The sequence below is a fragment of the Liolophura sinensis genome, chromosome 11, assembly GCF_032854445.1.
Source record: "Liolophura sinensis isolate JHLJ2023 chromosome 11, CUHK_Ljap_v2, whole genome shotgun sequence".
Classification (NCBI taxonomy): Eukaryota; Metazoa; Mollusca; class Polyplacophora; order Chitonida; family Chitonidae; genus Liolophura; species Liolophura sinensis.
This window is the reverse complement of record NC_088305.1, coordinates 11,469,125-11,484,142: the sequence shown is the minus strand read 5'-3', so window position 1 is coordinate 11,484,142 and position 15,018 is coordinate 11,469,125. Positions and strand designations below refer to the sequence as shown.

Sequence of the window (15,018 nt, the reverse complement as noted above, 5' to 3'; positions counted from 1 at the left end):
GTCGAGTGGGAGCGAAGTCTGCAGGCGAAAAATGGACAATGTTACGTCTTTTCCTCAAACGCTTGAAGCTCTTGGTCAGCTGACTGAAGATCTAAAATGCTCAAAGTGGTGAGTGGGCGATTGCCGAGTTGGCAAGGTGTAGAAAAGATAAAAACGCAGGCAAAATTAGCTGGAGAAGTCAAACTCCCTACAGTGACAAAAATTGACAAGTGAATATACTATTCCAGACCGCGGACATCCGGGCACTTCACTCGTACGACGCGGTGGCAAGCAGACGACGAAGTGAAAGATAACATGGGAAGGTATAGGGAAATGAAAAGCATTGGACGATATTCAGAGAAGAACGACCGACTTTTAGTATGTAAGACAACAGGTCAATGTCCTCAGCATATAGGGCCTATTATGAATTCAGGTTCTAGGGAGCCTGGGGGCGGACATTGGGGTTAGAATCCTTTGCGTACGTAAGTGTTGGGCGAATGGAGCGTGTTCTCAATTTAAAAAAATCTACACTACCTTCGCGTATGACTCATCTTTTGTGGCCATATCCATACAGTAGTTTATTTAGATCACACTAAGCATTAACCAGCACACGTCACAATAAGCGACATTCCCATTTCGGGATACGCACCATTACATGCGCCACAACGGAGGCAGGCGTGATCAAGTTAGCAATTGGTGATGTGAAATCCGTTTTTGATTTTAAATTTTTCGTGTAAACAAAGTTGTTTTTGAGAAGAGAGGCACCACCAAAATGTACACAGAGATTTAGGGCCTAGGCTAAGTTGTGCTCATACTGGTGGTAGTTGATATGCTTGAGCGTATCTTCTCCACTATTGTGACAAAATGGCTTTATGAGATTAAAGCTAGTCGGATTAAGAACTGGTACGACAACCCCCTATCCCTCTCCACCCACCAAGACATCTGGAGACTGGAGTCCTAATGTGGATTTAGTTTTTATCAGTATAATCCTTTTAAGTCAAACAATGTACATCATCTGACATTAAGCACTCTTATGTACTGAGTACAACACCATATAAAATGATGACTTTCTTCATATCTCACTTAAAACAAAATTCGATATGGATGTGTTAACTCAGAACACGCTCCATTCGCCCAACACATTTATGCGATGGCTGTTCACTGCCATGAGCAAAACCCGGGTTTGGACATATGAGGCCGTGAAGGAGAGTTTTCTATTAACACCTACATGTATGTTATGTAGACATTGATTTCGCCATTGTGTGTGTGAGCAGGTAAGCGTCTTGGCGCGAGTATAAGAGCAAATGCCTGGATGTCCGCAGTTTGCAATTTATGTGTAGGATATGCACACTATGCAGTTTACAAAAGTAGTATTTCGCTTCATTTAAAAAAAAGTTGTATTATGTATGGGACATATGACATACATGGAGTCCCTGCCCACACAGTGGCAGGTACAAGTGAAAAGCATGAGCAGAGAAGAGGTGGGGATGACTTTATCAAAATATTGTTCAGATTGAACTTGGCAGGCAGATAACTAACTGTGGACGAGGAGAGAACGACTATTAGTGGATGAAATTAGTGGATGTGGATGAAGCAAGAACGGCAGGATGCCATCAGGCTTATCACATTATTCTGCATTAGACAAAATACTCCGCTTTTCATTGAACTACAGTGGTCATGCGGGGATCCTGCAAACAACGTTAAATGTGTAAGCCGTAAGTGGGAAGGTCTTCCAGCAACCTGCGGATGGTTATGGGTTTCCCCCGGGCTGTGCCCGGTTTCCACCCACCATAATGCTGGCCGCCGTCATATAAGTGAAATATTCTTGAGTGCAGCGTAAAACACCAATCAAATAAATAAATAAATAAATGTGTAAACTGAGTAAGTTATCTCCCTTTGCTGGGCTGTGAATACAATGATCACATTGCAGAAGTGATTCACCTATACATCAGTCTTCTGCACTGAATTGATGTGTCTTTGTGACATGGTTACTTAGTGAAAGGATATACAAATATATGGTGTCAGTAATTTTCATAAATATTGTATATTTGCGTGTCCTATCCCAGAGTGATCATGTCACTAATAATATCTGCTGCAATTTCTAGTCAGAAAATTCTGATTAATACTGAACTAGTGTGCACTGAACTAGTGTGTGCACTGAACTAGTGTGTGCACTAAACTAGTGTGTATACTGAACTAGTGTGTGTACTGAACTAGTGTGTGCACTGAACTAATGTGTATACTGAACTAGTGTGTGCACTGAACTAGTGTGTGCACTGAACTAGTGTGTGTACTGAACTGGTGTGTGTACCATCATCACAAATATCACCCAGTTGAGATAAAATCCTGAACTGTTTATCACCTGAAAGATAAATGTCAGTCTATATTTCATTAAGTTCAACCTGTCTGCTGATTCCAAGTTGCCAAAATGGCAGCTGTCTTTTGTCCGTTATGATTGTGTGGGCATATGATGGGCAGCATGCATTTTTGTGAAGTTAAAGCAGAAAAGTCGAACTTTATGATGTATGGATGGAGATTTACCATTTTGGGATGGTTGACAGCTCGGGATCTTCAGTCTGACTGTCTAGGACCCTAAGCAATGTAAGGGAATAAATGGACAGGCCGGGGAGGTTAGTAATCAACTGTTCTCTGAAATTTTACAATGCATCCATTAGGGGTGAATCGAAGCCAACCATATGTGAGTGCTGTTCAAAGATACGAAAGCAGACACAGTCATCCAGGATTAATGTGAGCACATATATTTATGTTTTGTGATCTTTTGGTGCAGCTCTGTATTGAGTGAAGGTTTGTATCTACAGGTGTATGTGAGCACATGTATTTATGGTTTGTGATCTTTTGTTGCATCTCTTTATTGAGTGAAGGCTTGTATTCTGCAGGTGCATGTGAGCACATGTATTTATGGTTTGTGATCTTTTGTTGCATCTCTTTATTGAGTGAAGGCTTGTATTCTGCAGGTGCATGTGAGCACATGTATTTATGATTTGTGATCTTTTGTTGCATCTCTTTGTTGAGTGAAGGCTTGTATTCTGCAGGTGCATGTGAGCACATGTATTTATGGTTTGTGATCTTTGGTTTCAGCTCTGTATTGAGTGAAGGCTTGTATTCTGCAGGTGCATGTGAGCACATGTATTTATGATTTGTGATCTTTTGTTGCATCTCTTTATTGAGTGAAGGCTTGTATTCTGCAGGTGCATGTGAGCACATGTATTTATGGTTTGTGATCTTTGGTTTCAGCTCTGTATTGCGTAAAGGCTTGTATTCTGCAGGTGCATGTGAGCACATGTATTTATGATTTGTGATCTTTTGTTGCATCTCTTTGTTGAGTGAAGGCTTGTATTCTGCAGGTGCATGTGAGCACATGTATTTATGTTTTGTGATCTTTGGTTTCAGCTCTGTATTGAGTGAAGGCTTGTATTCTGCAGGTGCATGTGAGCACATGTATTTATGATTTGTGATCTTTGGTTTCAGCTCTGTATTGAGTGAAGGCTTGTATTCTGCAGGTGTATGTGAGCATATGTTATGCAGGTAAGTACAGTGCCTTGTGGCTGTCGTATACACAGTAACCATGGTTACATACTGTTGTTGTCATGCGAAAAAGGAGCGGTATATAGCTGTAGTATTGTCCACAGTTTCTAACCATGAGACACAAGGGTTGTGGGTTCAATCCCTGCCTTGGACATAGACTTTGTAGATTCCCTGCCCACTTGTAGTAGGAGCAGGGAGCAGTGCTCAGAGGACCATTTTTGCAGTCCTGTGAAGTACATTACCATTTGAATTGAACATGTCATTGATACTAGACTTATTGTAATCCGTGACAAGAAATTTATTGTAAAGTTATGAGACATAATTACTGAGCATGTTAATTACAAACTTTTACAGTTGTTGACTGTATAAATGTAGACGTAATATTTCAAGTTCTAACGTTACAATGTTTTGTACATTTTACCATAGTTTTGCTGACAAATGGTTTTGTATATGTCATCAGTGAGTGCAGCGAGAATCACCTGGGAAACGACTGTCCACTCTGTGGCTTGCCCACCCATGTGAAGGACGCCCAGGTGAACCGTCAGCTGTCTAACATGGTCAGGCTGTGCCGGGAGCTGAGGGGATTGGTCACTGCAACGGGACCCCTAAAAGGTAAGCACACATGTTGAGAACTGAGGGAACTGTTCAAACATTTTAAAATGAAAGAAACCTGAAATTAAAGGAACATTTATCAAATGGCCAACTGAAACGTCTTTCTTTTATTTTATTTTATTTTTTTTTTTTTACATAAAGAGCTGTAAAATGTCTTCAAATGTGTGAGTTCAAGGCTTTATGAAGAAATTTGACTTTGGGTACTCTGATGTCCCAAGATCTAATTCCCACTGTAAACACAGTGCATACAGCTCTTATTACTAATGATAAATGACCTGAAAATTCATCCACACAAGAGCATTTTTGAAGGCCAATAAATGTCATGAGATATTACTAAAATTTTACATTTTCCCAGCAGGATATCATCCTACCTTACAAACACCTCTCAAAGCACATTTTAAAATCAATAAAATTCCCAGAATCTGGAAAAATGAGCAATTTAAAGTCATGGACCAATTTGTAGGCCATATAGGGTGCTTCATGGATGTTCACAAGAATTTCTCCTGAAGGTAAAAATAAAGATTAAAAATAAAATGTGCTCTCAGAGTAAACTGAGATCGACAGTGTGGTCTGTTATGCCCACCTTTAATGGAATTCAAGAATTTGAATGCATTTAAAATTTAAGTAAAGTACTACCACATGTAGTTTTCAGCACTCTACTTGTTGATGCTAATTTTAATTTTTTAATTTTAATTTACCTTTAATTTTATTCATCGACTGTTCCAGATGAGGGATATATGGAAACAAGGTTGAGAAATGGTTGTCATGGGAACGTCACTAACGGTAACAGTCTACAGTCAGTATATGACTTTACATGTACCCCAGTCCGTGCCTCTAAAAACAGAGGAGGTCAGCGTAACAGACGGCCGGTCAACTACTGTGAAATGGAGACGTCAGAATTAAACGAAAATGAAACAAGCCTGCCCAATCAAAGAACTCCACAAAACAGTTCCATAAGGGCAGCGAATAGAGGACGGTCGAATAGTTCATATAGACCTCGAACAGGACAAAAATGGCGATCTTCAAGTGGACTGTTTCAAACAACAATGACTCAGCTATTTGATGATGTGTCTGAAAATCATAATCCTGTAACTCCAAGGGCGAAAAGAAGGGATGGGAAAGTCCTGAAAACTCCTGTCAGATCAAAATCACAAACCCCTAGACAAATCAGGGGGAACAACTCTGGACAGAAGGGGAGTCAACTTTGTAAGACCCAAGTGCATCTGTCAAATAGCTTTTGCACCATGTCACCACAGACACCATCCAGCAGCAGAAAGAGGCACACAGACCCTATGTTAAAGAAAAATGCAAAAGGGGAGACTCCACTTCATGTTGCTGTCATAAAGGTGAGATGAATGTTGTAGTAATTATGAAAGCGATTAAACTATTAAACGAAATGTAATTACTTTCAAACCTCAGAAGGTTTTACAAATACAGCGTTTGGTTAAGAATAGAATACCACCGTATTTCACTAATATGATACACATATTTGTTCACCACATAGAAAGTTTGTCAAAAACTTTCCAAATGTCTTTTGTGTACGCCTTTATATACAGTTTACTTCGGCGGTAAAAATGACTGACATTGGATAAGTGAAATGTCTTTGAATAAGGTGTTAAGCAACAGGGAAATAAGTAAATAAATAAGTGTACATTGACAAATTTGTTTCATGTTTATGGTTTGTGCAGGGTGATGTGGAGCGAGTGGGATCACTTCTGGGGGAGGGGGCAAACCCTAACGCCAGAGACAACGCTGGCTGGACACCACTGGTCAGTATTGCATGGATATGTGCAACAGGACAGAGAGTTGATCTTAAAAGAGAAGACACATCTAGACCAAATATGTATATATATCTATTGATAAAGTACCCCCAGGAAGTTTAAACATCAAAACCTTTTCTTGTTGTGATTTTACTCAACCAAGATATATCAGTTCAAAGTATGCAACATTACACACCCTGAGACAGACGAAAGCGCAGCCAGCCATGCTATCAATTTTAACCAGTCAGGTGCAAGTTATTTCTATAACCTGAGGACATAGCTGCTTCCACTTACATCACCTGAACTTTGTTTTGCATTTTAACCACTTGTGCGTGAGGTACAGGTGATGTGATATTGTGTTTCGGGCTGCTCTAACATGGCGCAGGCTTGATGTATAGAGTTACAAAGCCTCTCTGTAAAAAAGTCTTGTCTACTTAGGTGTGGTTCCACCCTCTTCCAAAATATACCCTGAGTTTGCAGACTTCGAATCCAGTCCGTCCATCCAGTTACCTCACCATGAAAAAATTACCAGTAATGAAAAGGTTTTTGTCCAAATACAGTGTGAAACTCCATTCCTACAAATAAATCAAAAGGGAATAAAATTTAAATTGCCCAAATTCACGAACCAAGAACACTGATTAAAGTTTTGTGTTGAACAAGTGGTACTAATATTTAGAAGTTTACTTTTTTCCATTTTCTACCTGTCTTATCTGTCATCATTAATATTCATTATCTCTGTTACATTTCAAATTTTTAGCATGAGGCCTGTAACCATGGCTACACGGACATCGCAGAGCTGTTGCTGAATAACGGGGCCTTGATAAACACCCCTGGCATGGAGAATGACTCACCACTGCACGACGCAGTGTCTAACAACAGGCTGGACTGTGTCAGGTTACTGGTGTCCCGTGGAGCCTCCCAGACTGCCAGGTAAGCTCAAGGGGAATGAAGTCAAGTGACATTATAGGAGCAGTCAAGATGCCAGGTGTAGTAAATAGGGTGGGGTGAAGTCACAAAATAGGGAAATCTTGGAATGGGAATATATATATATATATATATATATCAGAGTCCTGGAACAGGCTTATGTAGAATAGAGGAGTCACGGAATAGGGAAGTCTTGGAATTGAGACTAGCGGAATATATATATCAGCGTCCTGGAACATGGTTATGTGGAATAGAGGAGGCATGGAATTGATTCATGGAATTGGGTACTCGTAGAATAAAGGTGATCCAGATAAGATTGTAAGATTAATTTCAGCTGATTTGATGGAGAAAAAAAATTCTGACCAATTGGATTTGAACTCGCTCTGTTGGATGACATTTATGATATAATGGTGGAATGTTTCAACTTGGTTTTACATGAGTGCAAAGCACTTAATCACTATATCTTCTCAAAGGAAGATCTGTACGCAAGTGTAAATCATCAAACCACCGGAATACGTGGATATTGTACTTCTGTTTTGTGTCTGCACAGAAATGTCTATGGGCAGACCGTACAAGACATTGCCATTTCTGAAGAGATGAAAGCAGCCCTTCAGACTCAAGTCTGTTCTTCCCCCACCCACACACCAACCTCCACCCCTGAAGCGGTAAGCATCAGTTTACTTTCATGGTTTCATTCAGGTGCTTTGTTACCCATACATTTATCGCCACAGAGTCATGAGACCGGAGATCAAAACTGAGTCGGCCATACCAAAGACCTCAGAAAGGGAACTCTCTTGTCTCCCAGCACTGAGAGGTTTATAGAGCAAGGAAACAGGACTAACTGACCCTGGGTCAGTGTCATGTGACTGGGTGGGGTGTCATGTCTGATTTCATGATTTTTTTTTTTTTTTCAAAAGTGATTTAACTTTCTCACATGTTATCTTTTCATTAATTTGGTTTCAAAATGATGTTAAACTTCCAATATTTTGCAACTTACCCCATGGAAACTACCAATAAAGGTTCCATGTTTATTCTCAGAAATGATTTAACTTTTACTTATCTTAATTTTTTCATTATTAATTAATGAATTTTATTTCAATATTTTTAATTTTTCATTAATTTAGTTTCAGAATGGCATATCCATGGAATATGGTTGTCTCAGAAGAGATTTAAACTTTTACAACTATCTTGTCTTGTTTTTATATTTATTGAGTTTGAAATGGCATCTATGAATACCATTAGTGAAGCGTTAAAGAGTTTTACTCTGAAATGAATTATTGATCACTACATCCTTCTTGTCTTAATCATTTAATTAATTCCTTTTTGTCTTATCTTAGGTGTTGAAGGAGTTGAGATCACATGAGCCTGTGGTGCTGCTAGGAACTGCCCTCTCAAGAGATCAGAAAATAATTTTACACAAGGCTGCTGCCATCTTGAAAGCCAGAGTGGAGGAAGACTTTGTGCCAGAAGGTACTGCATTTGGTTTTAATCTTGACTGATGACAGATAGGGTGTTGAGTGTTTCAAATCTTAAAATGATTTTTAACTTGCCCAAGTACAGCAGGAGCTGTTGTCATTCCCACAGTGTCAGTGTCCGATAACTGTTAAAAGATTGCCAAGATACATGTAAATGTTAAAGGTGGTATCATGGAGTGCTGCATGTGTTGAGCTCAAGTTTTGCATAAATAAAATAACATGAGGAGGATGTTGCATCGTTAATAGCCCTTGTGCGTTTTAATGACCATAAATTACAAATTCATGACGTCATAGTGTTCTTGTGTATTAAGGGTGGTGTCTCAAAAAGTCCAGCATGTAATGGAGGTCAGGTTTTGCAATCACAAGACAGATATTCTGTTGTTGATGTGCTTTGTCCCTACTAATTGTCAGAAATTACAAAATTCATGACAGTGACTTTTTCCCAATTATGTGCACTTTGCCTATACAAACACTAAACCTCTTTTGTCATGAGTTGCTTCTTTCTGTTTTAGTGACCCACTTGGTGACCTCTAGTAATCAGGAAGGTCAATGTCCTCGCACCCTGAAGTACCTCAGAGCCATTCTCACCGGCAAGTGGGTACTCAACATGGAGTGTAAGTTTGCTTTTACTTTTTATCTTCGACTAACACCGATTTTATTTTGTGTTTTACTAACAAGCCAATACCAAAAAAATATCCTGCTCAGTGGCCCGAGAGCCTCTCACCAATGCGGTCACTGTGCCATGGCTCAAATCCAGCTCATGCTGTTGTCCTCTCCCGCCATATGTGAGAAGGTCTGCGGATGATTATGGGTTTCGAGCACGGTTTCCTATCACCATGATGCTGGTCATCGACTTAGAAGTGAAATATATACTAAGGCATGAAACACCAATCAAATAAAGAAATAAGGAGTGGCCTGAGTGTGAGTCGATATTGTCCAAAAATCTGTTATTATGTTTTGAAATTGGAAAAAAAGTATAAACAAAGAAAACGATGTGTTTGCTCTTTTTTTTTTTTTTATAAGACCAATTAGTCTGAAGTTGATCAGCAGTCAGCCAAGAAAAAAAATTTCAATTTGACAGAGGTTCAATCTACCCTAATTCTTCAATCTTTTCAACCGCCTCTGCGACCAGTATTTTGAAACTTTCTGTGAGAACGATGGAGTGTAGAGAAATAATGGTACAGTTTTATAAAGCAGTCTTTAGTAACACAAAGGAATCATTCAAGGGCCATTTTCATAATAATTGGATGCATAAATTCCACTGTGCTTTAGAGGTTGAAGATTTACAGTAAGTGACAATTCAAAACTCCAGTGAGAGTGAAATGTAGTGTTCTTTAGGTAAAGCAGATGATTTTATTGTTCTCTTAATAAAATATTACAAAATTGGTATTAAGGGCTACTTTTGGACAGATGTAGCTGAATTTACATGGTTTTGTTGTGAATTTCATCGTGATAATTTATCTTCAAAAGAGCCTAATTAAGTGGGCGTAATATTCAGAGTTTGTTTAATTAAGTGTGATATGTGCGTTGTATAAGTCTCTTATGCAGTCAGACCAATAGAATCTCCAGAAAAAAGAAAAAAAAAACTTTCTTCGCACTTCAAGCTGTAACTGATCCCCGTAGCAGGCTGCAGACAGCTGTCTACTGCTGTACCCGTAGCAGCTGCAGACAGCTGTCTACTGCCGTCCCCATAGCAGGCCGCAGACAGCTGTCTACTGCCGTCCCCATAGCAGCTGCAGACAGCTGTCTACTGCCGTCCCCATAGCAGCTGCAGACAGCTGTCTACTGCCGTCCCCATAGCAGCTGCAGACAGCTGTCTACTGCTGTCCACATAGCAGCTGCAGACAGCTGTGTACTGCCATCACCGTAGCAGCTGCAGACAACTGTGTACTGCCGTCCCTGTAGCAGGCTGCAGACAGCTGTGTACTGCCATCCCCGTAGCAGCTGCAGACAGCTGTCTACTGCCGTCCCCTTAGCCGCCTACATTGAATATTCTTACCATTTAAATCAGTAGTAACTGTGACATAATTATTTTCAATTCAGCCACCTACTTTTGAGCTCTGACCTCCTTCTCCAATTCTAAATGAAAACCCTGTTTGAACTTGATTTTGGAGACTAAACAACATTGGTTGCGTTTGCCAATTTCATGGCTTCACGCAAAGTGTAATTTTATCACTCTACACAGAATAATGCCTTCAGAATGTGCTTGAATAAACACCTTGCAAACATGCGAATGGTTGAAGAAATGTCAAATGTATTTTTTTTAGTATTAATTTTTGGAGCATATTTTATGCCTCAAAATTTCCCTCTGTTATGCATATTTTCCATTAATGGTCGGGAAATTATTGTAAAATGGTATTGATGATCAACATGACGGTGTAACATTGTCTTGACAGCTAGCACCTTTGACCTCACAACTGTGGGCAATTCATGAAGAGGGATAAAATGATTACGGTTTAAAGAGGAATTGCAGAACAGAATTCAGCACCGACATGCTGAAAGCTAGTACAAAAATTCTTCTTCTGGGACCATAAACTCATATTCAAAGCCAATCTGTGTCAAAGAAATTGAAATCTAAGCGACGAGTCAATTCATTCAAAGCTGTTGGCCGCCATAAGAGGCAAATCATGACATAATACCAGAAGTCTATTACCTAGAAGTATGCATCTTCCCATTACCTAGTCTCCACGACACACGTCATCTGTAAAAGCTTGGGCCACCTAGTGGAGAAATATGCCAACCTCCTGGGTGGAAATTGTGATCTGAACCATGGGGAAAAGCCTCCTACAAGAACTGTCCGCACCTTGAAACTGAAACTCCCATGTTTAAATACCATGATTTCGCTGATCAGTGTTGCTATGCAGTCAAGAACTCATTGACTGTTTTTATGTTTCCAAGCAACTATAAAACTATTAAAGATATTGTTGTCCTTGTACAAAACTTTCCGTTGTCATGATTTTTTTTCGAGTCTGTTTCTACGTAACGGCATTTAGAACCCATTATGCATCGGCCATTTCTCAAACGTTTGCTGCGCAGTAGAGAGAAAGAAAAATATATGTTTGCGCATATACGTCACATAATGTGTTAGAGATTGAAGAAAAGTGTAAAGTGCCGTGGAGGCTAGCTATAGGTTTATGTTGCATACTCGTAGGTGATGGACTTCTGATAAAACCTATGAAATTGTACAGGTATGTCAGGAACACAGATTCACCTTTCTTGTCAGGGATTTTCTAGTATTGTAAGCAGTTGTTATCTTTGGCTATTCAGGGGTGAAGATGTGTATTGAGTACAGTTCTCGTGTGTCTGAGGAACCCTTTGAAGTCAGTGGGTCAACCCCAAATCCAGACACACAGGCCGCAACTAGGGGGCGCTCCAATGAGGAACATCAGGTACTCGTAGGTTGCAATCAGAAGTGTGTTATATATATATATATATTGCCTGCTTACATCTTTATTCACAAAATTTTAATGCAGAATTAGATTTGGTGATGATAGAGAAAAAAAAGAGAAGAAATGATAGAGGATGTTTTCATATTCTCAATGACTGTTTTTCCGCTTGGAAAACCAGGCCTTTTCATCATTTTCTACCCTGAATGTAAATCAGTTCCTGAATCTAGTTAGATCTGGGATAAAGACCCATCTGTTTTAATCCCAGGTTAGATCTAGTACCACAAAGAGATTCATCCAGTGAATGTTTTAACACATATAATTATATCAAAGTGAACAGATTTGGAGGCCAGATTTCACGTGACAGTGTCAAACAATGTAACAGAAATGTGAATTCGAATGTGAATTTTTTGTCGGAATCAAGGCACATTGATTATTGGCAGTCAAGATGAGAATCATACTGCCCTAAAACAGTATCTGACATAATTTTGTTATTTTATTCCTTAGTTGCCCCGTTTGTTTGATGGTTGTAAGTTTTACTTCTCTGGGACGTTTGAGCATCCTACACCTGACGTCACAGAGTTGATCCAGTTAGTCAGGTGTGGGGGTGGTACAGTCCTCTCCAGAGAGCCTAAGCTACAGACGCTGGACAAATCCTCCCTCACTGTGCCCTACCATGCTTCACCAGACAGCCCGCTCAAGGATTGTGGGATATATGTTATCCATGACAACCGGGCAGAATTTCAACCAATAAGATCACCTCACTTGTGTTCAGTGACAGTTTCATGGTTAATGGATTCTATAGCCTCATTTAAACTTTTAGACCTTTCATAACTTTTTTTGTAATGTTTTTATCTGTAATAGGTTTTGACATTTTCATGAAAATAATACTATAGAGGGTTTAGTACCAAGTATTAATGGGCTCTAACAATAGCACAGAAACAATGAATTGTCTCCATGTATCAAAATGCTATAATATGATCTGGCTTGTTCAGATATGCCAATGGAATTTTAGGACGAAATTTCATGTCATTTTTTGATTATTTACTTTATTTTTAAGCAGTATAAAACATGAATTTTTATCAGTTTTGTATGTTATACATGTAATTATGTTCACCTAAAATTCTTGAAGTGCCACTGACACCATTGTTAGAATGCAGAAAGAACATAATCTGTGGAAAATGAAATCTAGTAAAATGCATATATATCTTTGTTTTAAATGGGGTTTTCTTAATGGGTTTATTAATATCCTGAAAAATGCAAATCACTGTCGTTGTGTTAACACCTAGGCAGCCTTTTGATGTCACAGGATCAATCCTGGGTCGAGTCACACCTAAGACTTTAAAAAGAGGAAGTTGTAACTTCCTTGCTTGGCGTTCAGCATGAAGAGGATAGTGCAACGACTGGTTGACCCGTATCAGTATAATGGCTCGGGCGGGACGGCTTAGTTGCCTTTGGTAAGTCCTCTCAGTGAAACAGCACTAGATAAAAGAGCGGTGGAAATGCGTCCTGCGACAAGGAGGTACATTACATACACCTTAAGGATTCCTTCGTCGTCATATGACTGAAAAATTGTGAAGTAGGACGTTAAACTCCAAGCACTCACTCACTCACAAGTTGTATAATAAGATTGGAAACATAAAATAACTGACATTTATGGACTGAAACTCAACAAGTAGAAGTGCCCAATTTGTCTTTGAACTAAAAATGCAAATGTAGTCTGTCAGGTATTTTTGGTAAAGATGTATCGGCCTTCATGTATTTAGGCCGTCATTGCTATCCTACCTGGGATACAATATATGAGATATCGTATTCTAGGCCCAATGATGCAGCATTGTCTTAATTCAAAGAATCTGCCACAAGCAAAATCTTCTGTGGTCAATTTCAGAAAACTTCATTTAATAAAATTTCATTCGAGTAGTATATATTGTACCATGGCATTTACTCCGGCTTCCTTAGCACATTTGAATTCAGGGTTCCCATGTTGGTGAAAAGAAAAAACCGTTTATGTGGTCATGAAAGTCATAAAGTTTTTTAAAAAGTTCAGACAATTTGAAAAATTTTCCATTTTCTGAACATCTACACATGTTCAATCTTATTTACTAAAATTTTAGTAATACGACATATTCTTCATGGCATGATCATAGGTGTCTTTTTTATTTCTTTATTGTTCCCATCTAACGGTGAAACATCATCTTCTCGAGCCTAGTTGCGATACATTAATAGATTGAGTAAAATCACTTGGATGGTAAAGATGGCGAAACATCTGAACTATCCAGATGGTGCAGTGCTGTCTTCAGATTTTGTCATTTTTATATGAGTGAAATCATGAATTATTGTCAGATTTGGCCATGAAGTGTCACAGATTTTTGTTTTTCAAACTGGCTTTGATCTGCTGTAACCCTGTGGATATATACTTGGATGTATTCAGATATTGTGGAATCATTATTTCACGCCAGTTAAATAAATAAATTATATTAAGCCTACAAAACTATTATACCTGAAATTCTGAATTAAGTCTTGACAAGCATTGTTGTAATTAAGTAACAATATATATAAAGATATACAATGTATAATAATCTGTATTCGACATTTTTATGTGTTACGAACGATTTAACCTGACAGATTTTGTGCTTTGTACAATTCTGTTCGAAAGTGCTTTTTTCTAAATCCATGTAGAATTGGGGAGTTTTTCTATTAAAAGATGTCAAGCATTCAGATGCTTCAACGGTGCAGTTTGTTTTTGTGGTTATTTCTCTGGAGTGTGTTGGTCGATTTGGAATGTTATGGCAGTGAGGCAGCATTAGAAACATATCAGCGTGGGAACCTGTCTGTTGCCATGTTTACAAACAAGTTGTCCGCTGTTCCTTAAAATGAATTCCTTAATTTTGAATTTCATTATAAGATTTTCCTTAAGGAAGAAATTATTTTGGGAAAAGTTCGTGAAGTTTCAATGGTAACTGCTACATTATGTTTTCAATAGACCGATAAATAAGTTGTCAAAATAGTATGATTTTCTACATGAAGGTTTTTCAATGTAAATGACCCTTGGAAAAAAACTTTCATGAATAATCACTCTTAACCGGTAAACTAAGGCCTCTTGTCAGTAGGTATTTCCTGCCTAAAGCAGTTCGTTCCTTAGCAGTTTTGTCATCATTTTTGTCTTTGCTATGAAGTTTTAGTAGCAAAATGGGTAACGTAGTACTTATTCATTGCAAGAGAACCATGGCCAAGTCAGCGTGGACCCAAGTCGCAAATGAACGGAAATCTTGACCCCATTTAGCTCTGGTTTTTGTTCTTATTGTTCGTGTAACAGATTAAACAATGGCAACAATG

At 38.8% G+C, this 15,018-nt stretch overlaps 1 protein-coding gene across 1 annotated transcript; it reads left to right on the top strand.

Annotated features, from left to right (window-relative positions):
• Positions 1-34: 34 nt before the first annotated feature.
• On the top strand, positions 35-13,862 carry LOC135478082 (BRCA1-associated RING domain protein 1-like). Its single transcript, XM_064758352.1, has 11 exons — positions 35-108; positions 3,469-3,525; positions 3,986-4,137; positions 4,864-5,483; positions 5,826-5,906; positions 6,655-6,827; positions 7,372-7,486; positions 8,159-8,291; positions 8,809-8,910; positions 11,564-11,685; positions 12,190-13,862. Exons 2-11 carry the CDS (start codon positions 3,515-3,517, stop codon positions 12,514-12,516), a joined length of 1,836 nt encoding a protein of 611 aa, XP_064614422.1. The 5' UTR covers positions 35-108; positions 3,469-3,514; the 3' UTR covers positions 12,517-13,862.
• The last annotated feature ends 1,156 nt before the right edge of the window (positions 13,863-15,018 follow it).